This window comes from Lepisma saccharinum, chromosome 29 (assembly GCF_977018435.1).
Source record: "Lepisma saccharinum chromosome 29, izLepSacc3.1, whole genome shotgun sequence".
NCBI classification, from domain to species: Eukaryota; Metazoa; Arthropoda; class Insecta; order Zygentoma; family Lepismatidae; genus Lepisma; species Lepisma saccharinum.
In genome coordinates this window covers 47,659,551-47,686,526 of record NC_139257.1, presented here as the reverse complement: position 1 = coordinate 47,686,526, position 26,976 = coordinate 47,659,551, and the positions used below count along the sequence as shown (strand labels likewise).

The 26,976-nt window shown below is 35.3% G+C and overlaps 1 protein-coding gene across 1 annotated transcript; it reads right to left on the bottom strand.

Moving 5' to 3' along the window:
- On the bottom strand, window positions 1-25,887 carry LOC145981246 (ras-related protein Rab-28-like). Its single transcript, XM_083114397.1, has 5 exons — window positions 25,643-25,887; window positions 24,169-24,354; window positions 18,426-18,555; window positions 15,917-16,020; window positions 1-5,519 (listed from the first exon to the last, which is right to left on the bottom strand). Exons 1-5 carry the CDS (start codon window positions 25,715-25,717, stop codon window positions 5,334-5,336), a joined length of 681 nt encoding a protein of 226 aa, XP_082970523.1. The 5' UTR covers window positions 25,718-25,887; the 3' UTR covers window positions 1-5,333.
- Between the last annotated feature and the right edge of the window lie 1,089 nt (window positions 25,888-26,976).

The window sequence follows — 26,976 nt, the reverse complement described above, 5'->3', positions numbered from 1 at the left end:
ACGGATATGTTTGTACCAACACAGTAAGTACATTGATACATTTTCTTGAACACGAGTTAAAACTAGAGAGCAATAGTTTCCACATTTATATCACATATATTAACCTTTATATTAACATAAAGTTTACAGTATACAAAATAAAACATTGCCATACGTAATTAGTTCCTTTTTGAACTGATGCATTAGTTACAATTATTCCATTCATATCCCACATACATAGACACTGCTTGAAAGTGTACATAGTGAAACATCCTCCTCATTCTGATTGAGAGAGAGTGTGAGTGAATGAATGTGCATGCATGCATTTGTGTCCATTGAATCAGGAAGTCAAAGAGCATGTGTTGTTATCATTAAAAAAAATTGAAATCATGCATTACGTGAACAGTGCTTTGTCACCACTATAACAGCGAAATTTTATTTTATTTACCGCTTTTCAACCCAAAATTGACTCTGTTTTTGTACCGAAATTTTGCTTTTTTATTTACCAAAAATGTGTGCCTCTACAAATATCATAAAAGAGTGGTACGTTGGCCTTAACCAAAGATATTATTTTAATAATAATGTGTTGTTGTATATTCTTGTTACTTCAGTATGACTGATATTTGTATCTTTCTCTCCCCCAAGAAACAGAGGGAGACTGGAAATTCCACTGATAACACGTTCAGGCCTTGAGAGTTATCCCTCACTGGAATAACAACAAAACAATGTTCTCATAATACATTTTGACAGGTGGTTCTTTTTTATGAGTAAAAAAAAAATCAATGCTTCCTAAAATCACCCTGTAAAACAATTTTGATTTCAACTTGGAAGGAAGAATGTTTCTGCTCGTCAACAGTAGCAGAATAATCTTGGACAGGGGAATTACCTTTCAGTGACTTGATCTTTAACTTGGTGTGGTGTGTGATCAGCTTTATATGGCTTTACTTTATACGATCATGATTAAAAGAAATATGAAGGGTTTATTGTGTTTCTACAGTAATAATTATTTTTAATGGTCATTGCACACAAACACATTTCAAACTGCTACAACGAAGGTAAGAGGTATCTTATTTATTGATACATCAAACACAAGTGGCTGAATAACACAAATATAATTTGCATGGACCCATAGGCAGTAAAGCTTAAGACAGCGAGTTTTCTGTGACATCCTTGTCCGTAATAAGAACATTCACGCTGCAATCAGCATTGAACTTGACCGACTAAATTATGAAGATGTGGGAGATGGGTCTCCACATTTTCAACCAGACAACAGTTCCATTTTTGTAAACTTTGTTTCAGAATGAAACAGGATCACGTAAATCAACCTATGCATGCATGAAAGCATTTGATAATGTGTTTTTGCAAAAGAAAGGACAATAAATGGATTTTGTTCATAAAATGATCTTTAAGATATGCAAAATTGCCTTTCTTCCAAGTACATTTGGCATTATGCCCAAAAATATAATTTCCATGTCTAAATTTGGAAGTAAATGCATGTATTTTAGAATATCTTGTATATATTCACTTTCATTAATTTTATGTGCAGCAGTTTCTGTATATAATTAAAATATACGTTAATGTGTCTAACAAGACTTAAGTAATAGGATACGTCAACACCCTTTCCCCATTCACATACCTGTGCTTACCCTTCCAGTGGCATCATGTTTTGACACTGTCTCAGACTTTGCACTGGAATCCAAATATTCTTATCTTGTCGACATCTAATCCTGAAAATAAACACATAAAATCTGGGCTACCAGAATGAAGGTTATATGTGTAGAGATTTCTCTTGAAAGTATTCAACCTACATCTTCCCATTATCTTAAAGATGTGTGCTTTACATTTTCTTTTTAAAATCATGTTACTGTGTTTTACCTTCTTACATTGGAAATCTTTACAAAGTGGAAGACAAATATACAGAAAAAAAAATTAAATGAAAAAAAGAGATGTTACATACAATTCAATGCAAATATAAATATCACAGATACAATTTAAATACTCAAACTCAGCAATTGAAAGCCAATTGTTACAATTTGTATTGCAATGTAAATCATACAAAAACCCTCATTACCACTATAAAATATATCATTAATCAATAAATTATATACCTAGGTACATGACTAGCTTGCTCTCGGAAATCTCCTATAACAGCTGGGCAGTGGCAGGGATTGGGTTCCAAAACTGGGGATGCAAAAACTCGGGGAGCAAAGACAGTTTATTTCCATTTGTAGATAAGTTTTTGCATAGTACAGGGGCAAAAGTGGGGGGACAACTGGCCCCGTTGCTCCCTTCCTCCCATCACCGCCACTACAGCTGGGAGTTCAATGTGCTGACCCCACGTCACCCCATTACCGGTTGAATACTTCCACACCTCTAGGTAGGATTGTGAGAGGGAGACTGGCAGTCGGGAGATAGGCCTAGGCCCTTCGAGGGCTGTCGAGCCACAGGTTATTTTTTATTATACAGGGTGTCTGAATTGAAATGCCATAATTTCAACTGTTTTCAACTACTTTGCTCACAGAAACTTTAGGACTATATATATTCATTAATGTATAACTCATTTGGATGCATCAAATATATGTAGAGTTACAGCCACTTGAAATTAGGGTGTTTCAATTCAGACACCCTGTATATACATGACTAGAGGCAATGGTGTGTATAACGAGAACAGGTACTACATAAAATGAATGCTGTACACTTGATTGTAACCTACTAGATACAACACATAACAAATTACTTTTGATTAAGTATGAATTACTGTACATGCAGACATGAGTTGATCCTGCACTAAATGAACACAGTATACTTTGACTTCAGTGCAACAACTTCACTACAAAGCTGTGAGTAGGCCCATAAAATACAGTTTTTATCTATGAATATATACATTCCTGTACACTAAGACAATATCTATTACAAATGCAATTTTGTATCACCACATACATAGCACGGAAAAATAACTGCATATAAAAATAAAGTAACACAACTGCATTGCATGAGAACAGAGTACACTTCCAAGTTAAGGCACAAGATAAGCAGGATGTCCCACTCAAAACTGTCGCATTTAACTTTGTCAATACTGTAAAACTACTGCACGTGAATTTATGAAAATTAATCAAGTAAGAGTGAAAAAAAACAAACAATACACTTCGATATGTCCATTGAAGAAATTTCAAGCCAGGTGCTTTGCAGCATTGTTATGGAATGGTGGTATCTTCAATATTATCTCTGGCACAACTACAGTGGAGCTATTTAAAAGGCAAAGTGTTTATCATCATCAAAATGCCAAGTGTCAAACTTTTGTGTTTAGTAATGAAAGATACAATTCTTTGTCATCCTGAAGCATATGCAAACATATACATGTGTTTTCAATGTGATGAGTTTAACTTGTTCAATCATTTTTTGAACTCCCTCTACACCACTAGGGAGGGGGGAGGGGGAGGAGATGCCTTGCACACCACTTTGTTCAAACCTCACTTCCCAAATTTCCTCTCAGTACTAAAATATTAATGGTAGTATGAAATAATAAAGTAATAATGCTTATTGTAATGATATGACATGCTTCAATTTGTGGCCAAATATGACATGTTTAAACTATAAGCCTAATCCAAATTAGACACTATACAACTACAGATATTTAAATTCTATTCAGAAACCATTTCTTTTTAAAGTGGTCACAAAATATTTTTATTATCTGATTGCTTTTTTTAATATGGTATTGTCTAGTTTACATATATATGTATTTGTGTATTAGCATTTACTACGTTACATAAATCTTAATATTACACCTTATTTTATGTATGTTTATTTGTCATAACTGACACAGACTGATTTTTATTTTTATGAACTACCTATCACACCCTCACAGTAAGCACCAAACCTAATTTTCATTCCAGAGCTTGGCGGTGGTGGTGATAACAAATTTAAATTGGGGACTTCTTAGTGGGACACCCTGTAAGATGTGTGTATGTTAACTTATATTACTCAATATATACTTTGATTTAATTCATATTCGGAAATATATCCAAATTCAAAAGCATAAAGTCTATTGCATGATATAATATGCATTTCTTATTTCTTTCAAACTTTGTGTACAACCGTTTCCTCCCTATATCTACAAAGAGTTTTGGTGTTGAGAATGGCTTTGTTTCTGATGAATTTGCTTTCTTTGCAGTATATCGTGACCCAGTTTAGAATATGCTCACTAGCAATTGTAGTTATCCTGTTTTCTTTCATGTTATCCAAGCCTTTCAAACTAATGTCCATTTCTACATGTACACTTTCAAATTGCTTCTTATTGTCCCATTTTTTTTAAAAAAAATCAAAAACTCTTCCTTAATACTTTTATATGTAAAACATATAGAGATAACAGACAATTCCAAACAGTGGCGTGCCCAGGATTTTGCGTACATTTTTTAAGTAGTCAGTCTTCATTTTGCCATATTTTCCTGCCTTTGACGTTCTTTCTTTTAGAAATACTGGACCAAAAGGGGTGGGGTTATAACCCCCACCAACCCCCCCTTGGGCACACCACTGATTCCAAAGACTGTGAAAATTGTCTCAGGCTAGGTTCATTACTGTTGAGGAATAAATTAAGGGATCTTGCACAGTGATGATTTGTTTTTTCTATGTACAACTCTCAGTGTAAATTGAAATTAAAAAATGCAAAGCATATGCCTTGTGCCAACATAATTATTATAATGAAACAATCAATATACTTACTGTGTTTTATTTATTCTCCTGGCACATGTTTCTTCTTTTTACACAACGCATACGTATTTCAACTGTACTTAACAGTCCTCACATGATTAAACTAGTTTCTTTACAGAGGTGACAGCACAAAAAAAGAGAAATATGTGCCAGAAGTATAAACAAAACATAACAAGTGTTTTATAAAGTAATATAAAAGTTAGTGACATATTTTCCTGAGCTAAAGCAATTAATTGATCACCTATCATAAATTGCACAGAATACCAAGCCTCCATTAATATCTTAAACAGAAGAAATATCACAAAACCATATGCATCTTACTTCAATTATGGCAGTCAACGAGTTGCTCTTATGCAGATAGTGTGTTCTGCATGGTGTAACACCTCTACCTCAACACACCTGGAAATGTTTCACGTTCACCAACGAAAGTGGTAATTTTGAAGACAGGTGGTGACCACGGGAGGTAAATTTTTACTTTTTCATCCTGATTGTCTTGAAAGCTGTGGCTACATAAATAACCACATAGAAAATAAGTTTCACTACATCATACTGTTACGTTTGCTAGCCTTTAACTGTTATTCTGTATCTGCTACAGTGCGACTGGATACCAGAATATACTTGAGAGAAGTTACAGCCTGCAGGTCTTGCTATTGCACTGCACATACTGAGGAGGATATGGAATTCTTTGAAGAGGAGGCCGCAGTCTTGCTTAGTGGCTCCGTGGGGTAATGAACAATCTCTGCTTTCACCACAGGCTGTTGCTGTTCTTGTTCAGCTCGAGTGAGTCGCACTCCCAATAGCTCTGCTGCAATTTTTTGGAAAGCCAACGCAACCTAAAATTTTACAGCACTTTATTAGTAAATAGGATGCAAAATAGAATATTACAAAGTTGGCACAGAGTTGGTGAGCCATTGTTAGAAAATTACTTGCGTTATATTTATTATCCTGACATGTATTTCTTTGTAGTCTTCCTTTCTGTTGAAACTGTAATTAATCCCCAATTCTGCATTTTCTTGGATTACACATTCAGTCTTCATGATCTCAATAAAGACAAATGTTAATAAAAAATTCCCCTACTTTAAGTGTATTCATCTTGGTCAACTAAAAACATAAGATCATGGTTAAATGACATTTATAGAATGTGTTGCAGTATAGTGTTGTTTGCTGCAAGAGCAGAGGATTTTTATGGGTATAATGAAGAGTTACTTTAATAACTGTACCCTATCAAAGTTTTGTTAATTTGAATTATTGTTTGTTACTTGAGATAAATTGATGTACAGGCCATTCCATGCCAAATCACACAGAAATGTGTATCTTTCAACCCAAGCCCTTCCAAATTTTATTTAACTCTGCGAATTGATGAGATAATACCCTTAATGTATTATACAGGGTGAGGCAGTCAAACGGGAGGATTTAAAAAATTCACAAAACATAGAGAGAGAGCAAATATTATTTATTTTATAAACATGAATGTACTGTATATAAGTGGAAATTACTAGTGTACCTGAAAAATGTTCTTTTTTTGCAGAGGCATGCACGGAGGCATGAAAAAGTCTCCTCAGTTAATGAGTGAGGAGGTGGTAGCCCAGTGGTAGCCATAAGGCAACCAGCCATGCTCCTTTTCGGCTGGCACGATGAGAGAGCTTTCACATTGTGTTGACATAGTTGCAAACTTCACAGAGAAGTGACTAATCCTGACCGATTTCTAATACTTGTTGGAGAAGTAATTTGCGAGAAAGATACTTTCCTGCATACTTGGCAAGAACGAACGTAATATCTTCCACAAATTTATATAACCATTTAGATAGATGTGTAGAGCCATCCAGACTTTTTGGTTATCGATTTCTTCCTTAAGAAAAGATATATCCCTTGCTCTCATGCACACAGACACTCATGTGTTGCAACTGATGTTGACAACATTGAAGACATTTACTCTACAAAAGAATTGCCTAAATATCAAAGGGAATTCGCAACACCAGGGGATTTTTTACTTTAATATTTGTAAAAAATCACATGGAAAATCTATCAGTATAAGAATTTCACTTGGAGATATAATTCAATTTCTTGCATTGAATTCTAAAAATTGTAGATCTACAGTTCATAATCATACTTCAGTTTATGACGACGGAAAGTAATAAGAATCAGTTTCCTTGACTTACTATTTATTCGACACAAACACGTAATTACAGGTATTACACCCCGTACAAACGTCAAGCCACTGCTCGATACCCAGTCCGACGTCAAGCGATCTGCTGTTTCAACTAGCACCGCCCCCTTTCCACCTCGCTCGAGCCGCGAGGCATGAGGAGCTCTGAGGTAGTCTACCACGTCACAGCGACGTTCCTACCTCAATACACTCGAGTACAAAATTAATCAAATGATACAACTGTCATAACTCCCCTCTCTTGGGAGAAAAAATTCCTTCAAGTGAAATTTTTACAAAATAAAATACCCATTTATAATTTACACATTGTTATCTTATCTACACTCATACTTCGTGTAGTTACAGTTAAACTGGTATACATCATGATCAAATACACTGGGTATAATCAATACAACAACATTTATGTTAAAGAAAATATAAAAATAACAAATAAATATAAATAATTTTAAACAAAATCTTTCTTTGATCTACCCAAACAAATGTATGTACAATTTTGGATTTAGTTTTTCCAATTGGCTTAAATAACAACTTCTTTTTTCAATGGTACAATTCCAGATTTTTAGATTATCACTGTGATGGTTACCACTGATTTTGCCAGTTTTCAAATCTATTACAATGTATACATTAGTTGCTTGTTTGTCAATTATCATATACGGACCTTCATAGACCTCGCAGTACTTTTTAGTGCGATTTCCTAGGAGGCTGCTAAGGTAATGGGTTTTTACAAATACCAGGTCTTTTATTTTAACTTCAGGTCTATTTTCTTGTTGCAAGTTGTACCTGTCATTTTTTTTTTCCTTGCTTGGAAACCCTTTACAAAAGCCATGTATAGTTTATCTTTCCACAGAGAAATTTCATTAGGCGGTAAATTAAAATGATTCAAAATACATGAGTTAAGATCTCTATTTAGTTGTAACTCGGAGGGAGCAAATCCTAGCTGTGTGTGTACACTATCATTTAATAAGCTTACAACTACATCTATATATTTCGGCCAATCTTTGTGGTTGTTTTTACAAAACACACGCATAAGCCGGTTGAGTTCACAATGAATTCTCTCAACTAAATTAGAACTAGGGTGATATATTGGGGTATACGCCAATTTTATACCTAAACTTGTTAAAGTGTCCACATATTTGTTAGAATGAAACACCGTGGCGTTATCACTGACTAACTTGTGTGGAATGCCAAAATGCCTGACATATCCTTCTAGCAAGGCTTTTACAATACTGTTGGCTGTACCTGACCTCATTGGATAAGCGAACAGATATTTAGTGTTAGCATCTTGTAAGGTTAGAAGAAACCTTTCTCCTTGCGAACCTTTAATTAATGGTCCTTGTATATCCAAAAACAAAATAGTTTCACCTTGGTTACAATGTTGTTGGAATATGCCCTTGGGCGGATGTCTACTCGGCTTCGTTCTCATACATAATTCACAATCTTTGATATAACTCAGAATACCTTTTCTCATACCAGGCCAAAAGTACAGTTTCCTAACTCTTCTGAGTACCTTTTCACAACCAAAGTGGCCCATATTGTCATGATAATTCCTCAGTATTACAGAAACTAAAGATTGAGGTATACATATTTTCCAGATGTTCTCAAAGTGAAAATCTCTTATCATCAAAATTCCATTGCATACTTTATAAAACTTTTTCCAATTTCTACACCTTTGAGGTAAACTTACATTTACATTTTCACAATTGTTCAAATAATCAATAATAGGTTGAAATAGCTTATCATTGTACTGTTCTTGGACTAACAACTCTACAGGTACATCCAATACTTCATTTTTAAACCTTACATTATTGTTGATGTGCATCAAAATCGGCTCTGACTCTGAAAATTGTCTGGACAATAAGTCTGCTAGGCCATTGTCAGATCCTTTGCAGTATTCTACAATGAACTGGTATTTTTGAAGTTGAAGGGACCAACGCAATAAGCGAGGGTTCCAATTCTTCGAATGGTTCAGCCAAGTGAGACACTTATGATCACAAACTAAAGTAAATTCTTTACCCAAAAGATATTGATTACATTTCTCAATACAAAATAAAAGACTTAAACATTCTAGCTCGGTTATGGTGTATTGTTTCTCATAACCTTTCAGTGTACGACTTACATAACTTATTATTCTTTTCTCACCATCAATTATTTGATACAAATATCCTCCGATGCCAAGTAAGGAAGCATCTCCTTGGACATAAAACCTTTGATTAAGATCAGGATGAAATAGTTTAGCATCATTAGAAATTTCTTGTTTGAGCAAATCAAAACTCTCTTGTTCCTTCTTAGTCCATATCCATTTCTTACCTTTCCTTAACAATTCATATAAAGGTGCACATATGGTAGCAAAGTTTGGAATGAATCTTCTCATCCAAGAGAAACAACCTATTATTTTTTGAAGTGTCTTTACATCCTTCGGAGTAGGAAGATTGAGAATAGCCTCTACTCTTTCTGGATTTACTCTTATACCTGTTTTGTCAATAATGTGACCCAAGTACAATAACTTATCTTTACAGAGGAATGTCTTTTTGAGACGTACAGTCATACCAGACTCTCTTAATTTAGAAAATACACTTCTTAAATGTTCTATGTGACTTTCTAAAGATTCACTTCTAATGCATAAATCATCAACATAAATGATAACATTCTCTGACAGAATGTCGCCTAATACCTTGGTCATTGCCATCGTAAATGCTTGTACTCCATTACATGTACCAAATACTAAACGTTTGTATTGGTATTGTCTACCTTCAAACAAAAATGCAGTATACTTTTTAGATGACTCTGACAACAAAATCTGGTGAAATCCAGAGGACATATCGACCAGTGATACATATGGTCTACCAACAAATCCTTGTAATGCCTCTTCAATATTAATTGGTCTAATTTGACTAACTTTTTGGTGTTGATTAATATTCCTGAAGTCAGTACATACCCTTACACTTCTATCAGACTTAGGAACTATTACTAGTGGATTTAAATAAGGTGAATCAGAAAGTTCTATAATGTCCCACTCAAGTAATTTTTGAATATGATCTCTAACATTTTGTCTGTAATGATAAGGTATTCGATATGGCTTAGAAACTAAAGGTTCTGTTGTATCTAATTCAATATGATGTTCATATTTAGTACATAAACCAGGTTTTTCATCAAACAACATCCTAAATTCAAGTAACAAATCAAACAGTTGCTTCTTTTCATCTTCACCGAGTATTTCAGCTTGCATAGCTTTTAATTTAAGATCTTCTACACTAGCAACAGTTATTTCCTCCTTTGACTTTTGTGTTACATTAAGACAACTGCTCTCTGCCTCTTCACTCACATCAAAAGTTGGACAAGATATAGGTAATAATTTAACTAACCTTTCACCTTGTTTGGTGTGTAACAATAAAGAATTTTCCTTGAAGTTTACAAGAGCCTCTACATTATACAAAAAATCTAAACCTAAAAGAATGTCTACTGTCAAATCTTTGACGACAACAAACTGAACAAAAAACATAATATCTTCAATTTCTATATCAACACAAAATTTTCCAAGTACTTTCTGTTTTCTTTTTCCAGAATAGTCAACCAAAATAATATCTTCTATTGGCTCTAATTTAGGTCTGGTGACTTCGCTAGTAATACTTTTCCATTTGTTCTCTGACATCAAACAAATGTCACTACCACTATCTACTAAGCATTTACTCTCTATCCCATTAATATTTGCAAAGATAGAAGTTGTATTCTTGACTTTGTTCCTGAGGTTTACAGGTAACATTAAGTTATTAGAACTATATTTCGCTTCATCTTCTAACAAGTCTTCATAAAAATTAATATCTACCCTACATACATTTTTAAGGCATGATTCACAGTTTGCTTTACTAGAATTTTCATTACAAAGTTTGTTTCTTAAATCTTCAGTATTAAGATTGGCTACTGACACAATATTCTCATCTTCGCCTATGCTATTCTGTGTCACAATAACAATAGACTCACTATCTAGTTTAAAGGTTGTTCAGGCACAAACCAGGGCGCATTCACCCTAAGTGAAGACCCACCATTACCATTTTCTATTTCTTCCCTAGTACTAGATCTAGGTTCACTTCTTTGAGGATTGTTTTGAACATCATTGTGTGACACAGTGTTTGTACTAGTATTTCTATACCTAGGTCTACTATTATCAGCATTTATACGATTTTGGTTACTATAATTGTATCTACCTCGAAAGTTACTATTTCTATAGTTATTACCAGAATATGGAAAACGGTTTACTCTCCAAGACCTTTGACCAGATCTACTATCATTACTACTATTATTATCAATGCCATATCTCCTGAAATTACCAGAATTCCTTACATTAGTCTCATGGCTTGTATTAGAATTTTGCATATTGCTTACTCTAGATTGATTATTTCTTTTAGTTTCATTAACAACTTGTACTTGTCTAATACCAACAGGCCTTCCATCTCTCCTACTCTCACCTTCAGCACTTGCATACAAAGCTTCATGACGCGCAACCAATTCCGCAGCGGTACCAAGACTAATATTAGGTTGATTTAAGATTGCTTCTCTAACTCTATTTGGTAACTGTTGGGCTACTAAAATAGTTTTTTGCTGTTCTGGCATGTCTGGCTGAATGGAATTTAGTAAATTAATCTGTGACCAGAAATAATTTAACAGAGTTTGTCTACTTTCTTTGCTGTATCTCTTGCACAAGACATTTGCAAGACATGTTGACTTCCACGATGCACTTTCAAAGGCATTAAGGAAAAGAACCTTAAAAGAACTATAATCTACAATGTGTAGTTTCTCTTGAGAGAACCAATTTTTAGCAACACCTTTCAAAAGCATTGGTACATACTTCATGTAATCTTTTTTGGGAACATTTAACATATCCAAGCGATCCTCAACCTCTTGAAGAAATTGTGACGCCAAATAATCCATCCTAGTTGCAGTAAATTTAGGTAACCTATCTAGATCAGAGTACTTAAGTGTACTAGGTACAAACTTCCTTCTGTAACTACTACTTTTGTGATCAGTTCCACTTTCCAAACTACTATCATGAAATTTATCTCTTGACATGCTTTTCGCAACTCTACCTGTCTTATAGCTACTTACAGATTTACGTTTAAGCCCCCTTAACTGAACTTTAGTTTCAGAGCTAGAAGATTTCACATCTGAATCAGATTCTCCTTTACGTAATGGTCTTTGCTTTCTAAACGTGATATATTCAGTTTTTTCAATGGGTAAAGAAGCTTTCCTTGCTTCCCTTTGCTGTTCAGACAATCTAGGAACATCAGGTCTAACTAAGCCTTGTACTCTAGTTTCTAATCCTAAAGAAGATTTTACCGGTTCGGCACTTACTCTTAAAATGGAAAAATCATTCGTTAAATCTCTAACTTGATACCGAATATTCTCCAGCTTATCATCTAGAACCTCATATTTGTTAGTAATCTCTGTAAGTTGTTGTAAGCAACCCTTAACAGTAATGTCATTACTAGATATTTTCTGTTGAACGGTTTGAACGCTCAAGTTTAGATCTTGAATAGTTTGTCCAGACTTAACACTAATTTCGTTAAATTTACTATTCAACTCATCAATAGCAACTTCATGTCCACTAATGTTATTAAACAACTCCTTCATACTACTTTCATTTCCATGTACAAGGTTAACTAAACTTTCAAACTTCTTTTGATTTATTTCGAGTGTTTTCTTAATTTCTACGCATTCATTTTCTACCTGCTTTACATGAGAATCGAAAACCTCTCTCAATTTTTTATGTTGATTTACACACGTAACAGAAACCTCATTTATCTTCTCTTCCAATTTCGTGCTCAAGTTGACCACTTGTTCCTTTAGTTCATGGGCGCATTCCTTTGTTTCGACCAAATTATCAGACACTTTCTTTTCGACTCGTGCTTCCAATAATTCGAAGTCTTGCCTTAAGAGACCTATGCTGGTGCCTACATTACTTACACTGGCCTCAACACTATTAATATCCGCTTTGACGTTCCTTTCAACACTGTTAATATCAGCTTTGACATTAGCTTCAACACTATTAATATCAGCTTTGACGTTAGCTTCAACACTATTAACTTGTTCCGCGAGTCTAGCTTCAAATTGTTTAAATAGAAACTCCAATTCCTTTTTTGTAGCCATTTTCAATATCAGTTACTGCTAGCTAAAAATTTTAGTCGCCGTATTCAGTACAACTATTTTATAATTTCGGTGCCACAATCACAGCACGATAAAGTTATTCGTCACTCTTCTTTTCCACATACAAAAAGTTCAGTACTTACGTTCCAACATCACAGACGAAAAAGTTGAATTCTTCCATCTAACAGCTACAACCAGATTCTAACGACGTAGACGATCGAGTCCTCCTGTTCGTGCGCCATACTTATGACGACGGAAAGTAATAAGAATCAGTTTCCTTGACTTACTATTTATTCGACACAAACACGTAATTACAGGTATTACACCCCGTACAAACGTCAAGCCACTGCTCGATACCCAGTCCGACGTCAAGCGATCTGCTGTTTCAACTAGCACCGCCCCCTTTCCACCTCGCTCGAGCCGCGAGGCATGAGGAGCTCTGAGGTAGTCTACCACGTCACAGCGACATTCCTACCTCAATACACTCGAGTACAAAATTAATCAAATGATACAACTGTCATAAGTTGTTAGTAACACCGATTGTTGATGTACCGTCTGCCTTACTGGGGTTGCAAATTATAAACAAAGCAAGGCGAGAATACCGTGATCGACTCAGTGTCTCTAATTGTTCAGTGTTTTTCTTTTTAGTGAAGTGAAAGTGTCCGATGGTGTGTGAAAGGAAGGGTAGTTATTAAAGATGAGTCAGATTAGAGCATTATTACATACACCGTTTTCCAAGGTACTATACGATATTAAATTAAAAGTTAAACAACTTGGCTGTCCCAAGAAAGATTTAAACATTTAGATATTTAAAAATATCAAAAATATGGTAAAGGTGACAGGCGTCGAAATTTTAATAGTTGCATTTATTTCCTAAAAACTCTGGCCGACCTCTGCACAGCATGCTACGACGCCAGGGATTGCGGGTTCGAATCTTGGCCTGGGCATCGGTGTTCTTTGTGAGTGTTCACTCATCCTTATCTTCGCGATTAGCCAACAGTAGTACAAATGCGAAGTAAAATAAACCAATCTTAGGAACTCTGAATTTTTGTTTGCAATTTTAGTAAACAAAGTGCCATTAAAATTACCTCTTTCATTAGATTTCTATGACATATGCTAGGAAAATTTTTTCGAAATCTTGATCACATTGGCACTACCCATCATACTAGCTGCCAGCCGTCACTGGTTTCAAGTAACAGGGTTGTCAACTTTGAAAAAAAAAAAGCATGTATATATACATATCAGCATGCAGGCAGAACATAAACATCAGCAGAAAACATCAGTAGTAGAAATGTTAAGTTATGCTTGTTTGATTGAAGCGAAAGGAATAATATTTTCATAAAATGAGCAATATATAAAAATATAGAAATTTTAATTTCAATGTGACCTTTGACCTTCAATTGTACAGAAACTGCGAATAATATAATATTGCACATTGCTATGTTCCTCCATTTCCTGTTAATTTTATTTTGGAATGTCTATGTGAACCATAGTAATCAAATAACAGTGAGAATCATTGGGACTTTGGTGTAGTTTTACTGCAAATCCAGTTTGCTCACCAACTACTCCACATGCTTATCTTTTCTGATAACCTGGGAGATATGGAATTCATACTGTGCCTTTTGAGTCAGTCTTTGTATCTCCCTGATTCATTGGCTCTCTTACTTAACAATTGTTGGATACCCGTTGAGTTTCAGTGCATCTATAATGTGTTCCTTTTCTGGTCTGAGTGTTGCTTGATTTCAGCAAAGTCTCCTGGTCTTGAGCTCAGGTGATGGATTATGGCATTCTTTGTACTCTTGGCGTGGTTTGATTTGTAGTGTAAGCACCTCCTAGTGTGTGTCAGCTTTCGATACACAGCTGATGTTATTTGATTTACGGATCTATCCACTAGAACATATATGAATGACAAGTGTTTGTTTTGTTTATTTTCCATGGTAAACCCAACTGATGGATGAATACTATTCAGAGGCTGGAGGAACTCTGGTAGTGTGTGGTCTCCATGTAGCCATATTACAAATATATGACCTACACATGTAACCCAAGTCTAATTAAGTCTTTGGCATTCTGATGCTTTGGGTGAGGGCTGTCTGAAGTTTTCATGTATACGTTTGCGTGGTTGTAGGAATGTCCCACAGCTATATACCACGTTTTTTTTCAATTTTCTTCTTCCTTTAACACTCATTATTGGGAGGCAGAATGTATAATTCATTTTAAGAGTCCTGTTTTTAAGAAATAAAATAAAACCGATTTGATCCCTCTCCATAGTTCCTCAAGCTGATTTTTTTTTTTGTACTTCACAGCAAGTTTTTCTTGAACTGTAGCTGTTGTACGGGGCAGTGATCTGAAACCTTTAGGAACTAGAATGTAAGGTGGTTCTCATGCTTTGCACATTTCTGGCAGTTAGTAAATCAGATTTGTAGTAAAATCACAGGTCTGTTGTGGGTTTGATCCACACTACCATGGGCATCCAGAAAGAAGGGGGGGGGAGGCATGCCCTCCTGTAAAATGAGTCAACCAAAAATTATGTATTAATTATGTATTTCACACATATAACTTCATTTTAGCCACAATAATATGTGTTAATTATTGCATGAACACCATAAATTTGAATTTAAGCAATGTCTTTTTAGGGAACAACACTATTTTTGTGGAAAATGTTTTGCTCCCTCTAAAAAAAAAAAATACCTTCCTTGCTCCTCCTTGCAAAAAATCCTGCAGACGACCATGCGCACTACCAGCAAAAAGAAATTATTCAACTGAAGATGAGAGAAGACGTGAAACGTAGTGTTAAAATAGAAAAATAGAAAAGTAGTACTACAAGCACTGTCCAATTAACATTCCATGCTAATAAAAAAATCATTGTTATTAACTTTCAGAGAATTGGCAAGCAACACTTGTATTTTCTTAAAAACATCTTGTACTTACACATTCTCCTGTCCTAGCCGAAACGATGTGTGAAGAAAGGCCGTTTTCTTGAGCAAATTTGTGTTGCTTTTCTACCCTAACTATACGTTGATGTTCCATATCACCTACATTAAGGAAGAACAAGAAACAAGTGAACTCATATGGTTTCACTCTTCAACTTACAAAACCATTAACTGTACAATATTCAAATCGTGTCTGATCAAAAATTAATTTTAAAGATACGTTACAAGTGTCATTCCATAGCTATGAAAATCTGTATAATGCTTTTTAGCATAATTTAACCACGTCTAGGTGCACCAATGGCAAAAACTTAGAAAGTTGTCAGCATGAATGGAAGCACCGCCAAGGTTTCATACAGCACAAAGGGGTATGGCTCCCCTTATATACATATTTCACACACAAAAACTGATCTGTTGACAAACTAAAAATCTTCACCTGGTGTTTGCTAATCTCCAAAAATGAACTCATTTATTTCTGAGTACAAGCAACATAAAAAATAAATAAATATCAAAAAACGAATTACTTATATTTGAAACCATATCAGGAAAGTTATTGATCATTAAATTATGCACGTTTGTTTCACTAAACTATTGCAGGAACCTTGGGATTGAATAGGGAAAAAGAGGCTTGTTCCTATTAATTCCCTCATAAATTTCATGTCACTATCGATCCTTTCTGTTAAATGAATATACTCTGATAAAAATGCAACATGAACAAAACAATTTGAAGCTCTGAAGATTTTTTTTTATTCATAAAATCTAAACTACAGATACTAGGGAAAACAAAAAGTAAGTTACACGCACCGGTATAAAACAAACAAAACCATTAGAAAGAAAATAATCATTGGACAAAAATGTATGAACATTTAACTTTTTTCGACATAGTCACCAAGGTATTCCAAGCACTTTTTGAATTGCGTGACCATTTTTATTATTTCTTGTGTGTAAAAATTCCGTCCAATTTCAATTGAGTTTACTTTTGTGCTATCGGTTAACAATCATGGCACCCAGTGAGAGCACAGTTTACTATACACCCGGCTGGTCATGAATCAGCATTAACACACTAGCATAAGATATGTTCAGTTCACTTCCAATCTCTCTTTTAATTTTCACATTGCAATTGACAAGAATGATTGCATTCACACGCTACGTTTTGTCGATAGTGTTCATAGTTGCAGGCTGCCCAACACACTGTTCGTCATTCATGTTCGTTCATTCCTCTTCAAACATCTGGCACCATTTCCTGATCATGGGGTGTGACATTGCATTCTCACCATACATCTCGACAATTTGGCGATGGATTTCACTCTGATTATGCCTTTGTGTCCACAAAAATCGGACGACTGAGCGCAACTCAATGTTGGACGCCACCTCACTACAACACGCCATACTGACACGGTGACTACTGTCATATTAAAGCAGCTGCAGCATGGCTGCTTCGGGTATGGGGAGAATACATTCCGGACAGTGCTGCCACCAAGTATGATTATTTTCTCTTAGTACAGGAACACAGCTCGGGTGTAACTTACTTTTTGATTCGCCCACATATAAAACAACTGTCAAATTCACTGTCTTCGTGGGAGCACGATTGAGATTTTACGATGATGCTGAATGTAAAGAAACATCAGGTTTTAAGAGGACATTGTGAGTGTACCTCCACCTTCATCCATTTCGTATCACTCAATTACGAATGGCCACAAAATCCACATAAAGGATATCTGGATAGAATGGATATCCAAATATCACAATAATATGGTAATTCCTGATATCCGGGGATTCAGATAATCTGTGTAATCAGACCGCTAATTACTTTTTCAGGTTCAGTAAGTAATTCTGGTAAGAAAGGTGTATGAAATTAAAGAAATAATTACCAAATAAAGAATCAGGACACCAAACTGATATCTGTATAACTGTATTTCTTTAATGTTTTTGTTACGGCAGAAAGCTTTGTGCGTTTATACTGAACTTACTAATGCAGAAAATTCGCAAAATGAATAAATGATAAAACTGTCCGAATATTTCAGATATCTGTACATTTTGGATAATCTGAATATCCAGATAATTTGGATATCAAAATAACTGATACACAGATATTTGAAATCTATATAGAAAATTATCTGATATTTTTATCCAGATTTGGTTATCCCTACACTCAATCTCAAGGTCACAATTAGTCAAAGGTAACAAAAAAAATGATCATTCAGCATTGGTTTTACACACTGTTTGTCAATACCATATTAGTTTCTGATGTTCATAACAAGCAGTAAATGTACTAAAGATAAAAGAAGGAAGGAAACTTAGCTGATAAGTTATGAATAATAAGACATTACAAACAATAAATAATAACAAAATACATTGTACATAATTACACTTGAAGAACAAAAAAACATATACACATGGTTTATATATGATGAACATATATAACTGAAACCATGGAAACCAAATACGTATGTAGATACAGAGGCTATCATACTGATATCATCAAATCGATGAATTGGCCTACAACTTACATTTGTTTCCAACAAGAGCAATGATAGGATGAACCTCCTGCCCCAATGTAACTTTCCGGATCGCATCTAACCAGTCATCCAAACTCTCAAAGCTTGTTGGGTTAGTCACATCATAAACGAGCATCACAGCCTGCAAAAGGAAAGGGAGATACTTTCTTTCACACAGGGTGGATTGATTTAAATCAGGTGATTTCTTTTTTTTTTGTGTGAAAGAACATTAATCTTGCAATCATTTAATGTTGTATATTAGGCTATAAGAAAGAAAAACAAAGGAAACAAAATATATGTACTGATGGGGTGAAGCTCATACGAAAGAAAATGTAATATGTAAACTGTAAACATGCTTAAATTCTTTTGATTTAAACTTCAATAAATTTTATGGGCTGCTCGGCCAGTTATATACACTCGGTTCAGAGTAGCGTCTCTAGTGCTATGTGGAACCGTGCTATAGCAGGCAAGGCCATCTCTACGGCAGTATATTGAACTACGTGCTCAAGGCACAAACGATAAATACATATTATAATATTAACCGTGTGATAACGTTAATATACAATTATAAGATAAATATTATAAATTCTTTGCGATTCCACCTTGTGTGCACAAGTCTATAATTGTGATGGTATGGAACAAGGGTAAAGTATGTTACAGCAGGTACAAATTTCATTAAAATCTAGGTTGAAATATGATTGAATTATATATTTGAAATTGAGGCTAGAACTGACAATACCGGATCCTTCTGTAATTTTCATAATACTAATTATACTCACGAAGTACTTAGTCGCAGTGGTTCTTCTAAGGTTGAGATGTTTAGGTCAAGTGCAGAAATTGATCATTAACATGTAGAAGTTGTAAAAGAAGTTCTTCAATTCTCGCAATCATTCTCCGTGTACAAGTATGGAAACCATATTTGTTGATATAAGCAATTGACGTTCGCTATGACGTACTGTGTCTACAGCATTGCCACAGTGTTGATTTGATACTTAGAGAGCACGGATTGTGCTAGAATGGTGGAAGAGAGCAGTAAAATAGTTGTGAATGTTGCACAGATCGTTAGATGGAGTGTGGAGGAGGATGCGTCGAGGACGAAGGACTAAAGTGAAAGTGACAATCACAATGTAGAAGAGGATGTGGAATGCAAACTGATTTGATTACAAGTAAGTTTGGCAACAGTGCATGGATCGTAATTGCAAGATACGAAAATGGCGTCATCGATGAGTAACGTTTGTGGTTAAAGTGCTAATAAGATTTTTTATAGGTTCGTTGCTGCAATTACCGGAAAAACAATGACGGATAGCCGCACTGATCATTCTTGGTAAGGTTAGGTTAGGTTAGGGAAATATAGTTAAAATTTGGGGTCGTAAAACTACTTATGTACGGGTTGCTCCACACAACATTGGCTCCATGGTCATCTAACCCGCCGTCGATTTTGCAAGGACTTTTTTTTCTTTTTATGAAGATTACGTGTTACTATTACTAAGTGTGAAGAAAGAACTTCTAAAGCGCAGAAAGTAATTTTTGGAGTTCTACGTGCTACGAAACTTACATTTTTTTAATATTTAAATTCCTTACCAAAGTATCTATAGACAGAGGCAGGTAGCGGGAACGGAACGGACGCATTGCCGCGATAGCGGTTGCAGGCAGCAGGTTAATTACCCCAGGGGCGGAGCCTGGAATCGGCGGGAAAGTTTGACAGCAATTTTCATGACATTTCTTGGGGTACAGCCATGAAAAACAGACATCGACATACATCGATCGGTACGGGTGCTTCAAAGTTCGCATACTCACTATTTGAGGCCTCCTAATCACGAATTCGAAGTTAAAATTTGGCGGTCATGTCTAGAAATTGCAAAATAAGCAAAATTGAATAGTTTGCGATCGGCATGATTGATCATTATTTACCAACTCAATTTCGCTTATTTTGCAATTTCTAGACGTGACCACCAAATTTTAACTTCGAATTCGTGATTAGGAGGACTCAAATAGTGAGTATGCGAAGTATTATGAAAATCAGGGAAGGGTCTGGTATTGTAAATTCGCTCCGAAATTCATTTAACTATTCTGAATTACATATTTTTCTAAAATAAATTAATAAAAAAACTATGTGTATGAAAATGTAAAACATTGTTTTCTACTCAAGGTAAAACCCAAGTAGAATAAAGTACCTTGCCAATTGTACATTCCCAATGCATTTTTGTGAGATTTTGAATGTAATGTAGCAATCAAGAAGGTGAAATATAAGGCAAGGTAACAAAAGGACTTAATTAAACGGAAATAGCAACAACTGCTCATAACTAAGGCTTTGCAACTGGTATACTAGCACCAAGAATTCTGAAACCTCGGGGGAAAAACGCTACTACAGGCTTCACTCTAACTTAGCCTAGGGTCACTACTCAGTGCCAGGGTTTCAAATTCAGTGGTGGATCTATATAGATGGAATTGGCAAATTAACTGAAATTATTCTATAAAAATATTACACATCTCAATATGGAGCTTGCCTGGTTCACCTTGTCATAACATGAAGAAAAGCTACAAGAAAGTCGATTTGAAAATAAGAATATTTCATAATAGTAAACTTATCAGCATCACATCGCAAGAAGAAGATTTTTACTCTAAAAGCCAGATTCCCTCGAATTCCTATTTGCAATTGCAGGTACTTATCCGATAAGGCCCAAACACCTCTCACTCGTTTATTTCCTTAATTTTAGCATTGATACTTACCTATTCTGCATTGCGGAAGATTCTTTAAGGTGTAGTTATCAGCCATTCCAGTTGTCATGGACGTTACAGTTTTACTAATTTAAAGCTCTTAACATTAAAATTAAATGTATTTTGTGAACTTTTTTAAACATGAAACACAGTAAATGGTGATGACCTCCCTACAGAAAAAACTATGTTGAGTAAAATGTATTACTATTCCGGAAACTGAAAAAAATGTTCAGTCACGGATGTCACAGAATTTGTGAACTCACATTACAGGCTGTGAACTAAAATTTAAAAATCCAGGTTACTGCCTGAGACAAAATTCATTTTATACTCATTGTGTTGATCTGCAAGCTTTACAGGTTCTAGTTCTGATCTATTAATTCACAAAAACGAAAAGGAATTGATTTTATAATTGCTTTATTCATGTCACGGATGTTACATGGAATTCGTCACGGATGTTACATCTGACATAATATATGACAGACAGTTAAGATTTGTACTGTTCTACCTTTATTAAATTAATAAGATTACATGGTATAATTAACACAATTATGCAGTGACACATAATTAAGTCTCTAATTAGAAATCAGAGCAAATAATTTTATTTATTGGAAGAAACCATGGATTGAAGAAAAGTCTTGTGTGGTCATTATCCAATTTGTAATTATTATAACACAAATAGGATTTTAAAGACTTTCCTTAAAAATAAAAATCCTACAAGCAGATTTTGCTTTTGAAATCATAGATAACTCTACTTCCATTTTCCGTTATAGTTGGATTAGATAGAATGCGGACCACCTGCTTAATGTTTATTTATTTTTCATCCTCTTTATTAGGTACGAATAAATTGCCAGTTTTTCCATACTGCTTCAAGAAGATCACACGTAAATCACCACTGTTTCGCAAAACACTTGTCTGACACACTGCAACATAGTTATAGCTAACCTGAGTCTTTCCATGACCAGTGATGCAGACTTCAACGTATACTCAGGTACAATATTCACATTGAGTTCACATAGGTCTAATTCTTCGGTTTTTGAGTTATGTACAAGTTCATTTATGTTGTTTTCAACAGACGCATCATCATCACAGTCATCAGAATATGATTCAGATCAATTTTCTTGATTTGATGTATTTCTTGTATTCCTGGTGCCGTTCGCACGTACTCCCATCGTTTGTTCAAAAATACTGAAGTTTCTTCTGTCTCGTGGTTACAAAAAGAACCTCAGTTGACTTACATTGAGCTTCAGTGACTTTGAAGAATTCTTCAGCATTTTGAACAGTACAAAGTAGTGATTTTACTGCTAATGAAGAATATGAGCCCAAAGCTGAAGGGTTTGGAGGTGTATTGGTCTTCATCGCTTCTGCTTTTTTCCTCCTCCACTCCTGTACCCTCAATCTAGTCTTTTCTCTCCTCAAATTCAAAAGGTTTTTGTCTTTTGCACACTTTTCCTTTTCTTCTTGCCTTTTTAACCTATTTCTTTCTCTATCCTTTTCCAAATATGCAGCCCATCTCTCTGGATTTTCAGATTTCATTTTAGCTCTCATTTTTGCCATTCTAGGAGCAGACTTTGCAGGTGGCATTATCTGCAACAAGAGAAAACATAAACTTGGACCAAATTATAGGTAATTTTATGTTTCTGTTAGCTACCACTGATTTTAAGAACATTTCATTATAACATAAAAAATAAATTCTAGATGGAACGAAAAAAATAATTTCATCTTACTCTATGGCTTAATAAAATCAAGTTCTACAAATCAATAATATATTTTAAATCTCTCTGAATTATACCAGTAATAGGTTATGTAACATGGACTATAGTTCATAAAGTTGGACAACCCAAACCTAAAAGTATCAGTGGTGATAGAAATGTAACATCCGTGACATCTATTTTATTCTTATTTAAACTCAGATAATATCTTTAAGATGGTAGGGTGCAAGTATTTTACTAGAATGTCAACATTATCTACTTTTGACAAAAACAAATTTAGTTCAATTCTGTATTTTTAAAAAGTATCTTCTTTTTGTCACGGATGTTACACCATGTACATCTAATTACTGTTTTACATTTAATTCATAAATTTACTCACCTTGGTCTCTGAAATTCAGTGTGTAGACTCTCAAAACATAAACTCAGCAGTAAAATTCCTGAGAATGGAGTTAACAGTTGAACTGCATGTCTATAAGGGAGCTGCCAACTTAGTGAATGCTACTGGCCATGTATTGCCAACTAAAAGCAGCTATTTCTTGTAACAATAAAACATATCAAATATATTATTTTTCAAAATATCTCAGCAGAATGCTTAAATGAGAAGTTTTATCTACTCATTGCATGCAAATAGAACATATTTTTGATTATTATTTTTTTTTGGTATAATTCCCTCTTTACCCGGAATGTCTGTTATGCCTTTTTCCAAAACAATAGTGTCAACTTTTCATATTACGAGTCATTATTTGTCTTCCTTGTTATGCTTGGGTAACAGACAATATGGCGTGCACTCGTCATGGATCATCGCGCGTCATGCTAGTGTTTTGTCGATTTGGATTGGGTATGCAGTGTTTCAAAATTCTTAAGCGAAAAATACCTACTTCCGTGTTCATTATGTCATCACAAACCATTGACGGATAGCCCCAAAAAAAATTCACGATAGCCTCACGGACCATTTCTGGCAAGGTAAGGATAGGTTAGGTTAGGTAAGCATAGTTAAAAAATAAATAAAAAATGTTCGTAAAAAAAGGCACATTTGGAAACACTGGCAAGACCGCGTGATTTTCGACGCTCGCGCCATCTGCACGTACATAATGGAAACAACGGCATAATGTTACAGAAGATACAAGTTCCTTACGTAACAAGTGATTATTTCTTGTTCTGCAGCATTCTATGGTGAAGTTTTCAGTTTTCGCAAAAGAAAATACCTCCAAGAACTTCGACAATGCTACAGAAACTGATTTCAGTAAGTAGTTTCTCCTGTAAATTTGAAGAAATCTGTTCAGGCGATATCGGATAGTTACCCAATTGCAATCATAAAATTCACTTACATTGGCACCAAACACATATTTATCCAGCATATTGCCTGCAAGAGCCTGTCCACCAACATCCCAAATTTGAAGTGTGACATTCTTGGCTCCAGGGAGAACAATCCTCTTCAGGAAAAAATCCACACCTGCTGTCTGAAAGTACTGCCTCACGAACTGATCCTGACAATACCTTGTTGCAATGCATGTCTGAAATAAAAAGGTTTCATGAAGTACAATAACTCAACTGACAAGATGTTATTGATTTGGTTTATTTTAATGCGTTTTTTCTGCCAGTTTCGGCTAATTATAGGTCTACTATAGGTTTGATGTAATGATATTATGTGCACAGTGGAAATGTGTGTGCAAGGATGATACAAAGTAATAAAAATACGTACAAAGTGATTGGACAAACGGATGGGAGGAAGATTTGAGTTACTTCGCTTATCTACTACTTTTGGCAAATCGCGAAGATGAGGATCAGTATTGATATGATGAAACTGATGAAGGGATACTCCCAAAGGGTAAATTTCTCGTAAGGGACAAACAGCTGAAATTTCCTAGTTTATTTAATTTGAATATTCGTACTTACGTATTCTGCATTGAGAAACATTGCTGAAGGTGGCATTTCGCTTATTTCACGGAAATAAGCTATATTTGCGACATATTGAGTAAGTTTTCTTCGTTTCTTTTTGCCTTCGGTAACACGCAAAATGGCGATCACAGTTTCACTACCGTACTCAGCATGCAGTGTTTCCACCCCACTGCACCCAAAGATACCTACGTAGCCCACAAACCATTGACGCATAGCCCCACAAACCATTCATACATAGCCCCATGAACCATTTCCGGTAAGGTTAGGTTAGGTAGGGTCACTATAGGTTACAATAGTTAAAAATTGGTTTCGAAAAAAATATGCGTAGCCCCACACACCATTCTCGCATAGCCCCAGGAACCATTGACGCATAGCCCCACGAACCATTGACGCATAGCCCCACGAACCATTGACACATAGCCCCACAAAGCATTTTTAGAAACGTATCTTCTTCAGTTACAAAAACACGTGTTTGGAAACACTGACCAGGATTACGTCATCACACACAGGCTACATCCACCTGGAAGTAAATGGATGCAAGAACTTCCGTGCATCGGTCACACATTTATATCGAAAAATAGATGATTTACCGTCAAAATTCAATGAACGATGCGAGAAAACACTTCCCCGAACTTCCAGAAGTATAAAGAAACTGCATTCGGTAAGTAATTTCTCCTGTAAATTTGATGAAATCTGTTTGTCCCTTACGAGAAATTTACCCTCACAAAGAACACCCTGAATTCGAAATCGGGAGTCAAAGCGCACTGTGCTAACCACTCCACGAAAGGAAGATAGGAAAAAATAATGCATGCTGATTCTACATCGACCTTATGCCAACGTCACTAGACGCCTCTAAAGTTTCTATACATAAAACATCACTATTTTTAAAAGAAGTTTACTAACCTTTCCCGTTGTTGGTTCCCCAACAATAATAATTTTCAATTGCTTTTCTGCGCCTTCATCTTCAGAATCCGACATATTACCTAACTTTTATCGAACATTACGTAGATTCTGAAACCATACAAGGTACACGTTACCAGTGACCTAACATAATATTTTCTTATTTAAGTTCTAATGGTCTTGATTTAACTTAAGATTCGAAAATATTTACATTGTAAACAATTGTTTACTTCTTGAGTTTTTCAACAGTGGTGTCTAATTTAGGTACAATGGCGCTCCATCAAAATTTAAAACATGAACAATTCTTAATCCATATTGTTAGTTGTAACATTGTGAAATAAAATAATTATTTAGTTAAACATCGGCAGGGAACACTCCAACTATAAAAATTGAACTGTGAAACTTCGTTTAATAGTTCTCTGACTTTACGTTACATTAGCTTTAGCTACGCGCCATCAAAGAAGTTTCCAAAGCTCTCAACTGTTGAATCAACGCTCAGTGCAAACTGGTGGACAAAAATGATACTTCATGAGGAAGCGCAAGAGGGACTGGAAACCGTGTGATTATGATTCGACACTGACGTACGCAGAGGGTAACTGAAGGGACTACAGCCACCGAAATTTTTAGAAAAAAAAATCAAATGAAGGCAACAATAAAGTCAGGAAAAAACTCAAAATGACCCCATATAACCATTTTTGTGTTTGAATAACCTTTAAAATGAAAATCTATAGTGGAACCACAAGGAAAGAAACCTGCGCAGTCCCCATCGCGCTGGTGGGTGGGGGAAAAAGACAGGAGGAAGGAGCCTTCAGAGCGGGCAACGTCAGTGTTGCCAGACCCATTGATTTCTCGGTAGGATTCCATAATAAACTATTGCTATGGCACCTCCGACGGCCTGCTCAAAAACAAGTTTCCTAGTCACCTTACTTGAATATGGAGGGGAGAGTGGAACTCCACTCAGCCATGAAAAGTGCTGTTTGAACTGTGAAATTATGCCAAACGATGTGCTAGGACATTATTATTATTTTATTACTACATTACCATGGGCGTCCGGAAGGGGGGGGGGGCGTGCCCTAACCCTGGAAAATGAAAGTCAACCAAAAATTATATATTTTTCACATATAAATTCATTTCAGCTGCAATAATTTGTGTTAATTATTGCATGAATATGATACATTGAAATTTAAGAAATGTTTTTTGAGGGAACAACACTATTATTGGAGAAAATGTGCCTTCTTTGCCCCCCTGGAAAAAATACCTTCCTTGCCCCTGCCTGGAAAAAATCCTGCGGACGTCCATGTACATTACTATTTTTAGTTGGTTGTATTTTATCCCAC

Coding starts and splice junctions, on each gene's coding strand:
- LOC145981246 (XM_083114397.1), bottom strand. CDS start 25,717: ATGTCGGATTCTGAAGATGAAGGCGCAGAAAAGCAATTGAAAATTATT. Junction 24,355..25,642: donor GGGAACCAACAACGGGAAAG/GTTAGTAAACTT, acceptor TTTTTATTTCAG/ACATGCATTGCAACAAGGTA. Junction 18,556..24,168: donor AATATGTGTTTGGTGCCAAT/GTAAGTGAATTT, acceptor TTCCTTTTGCAG/GCTGTGATGCTCGTTTATGA.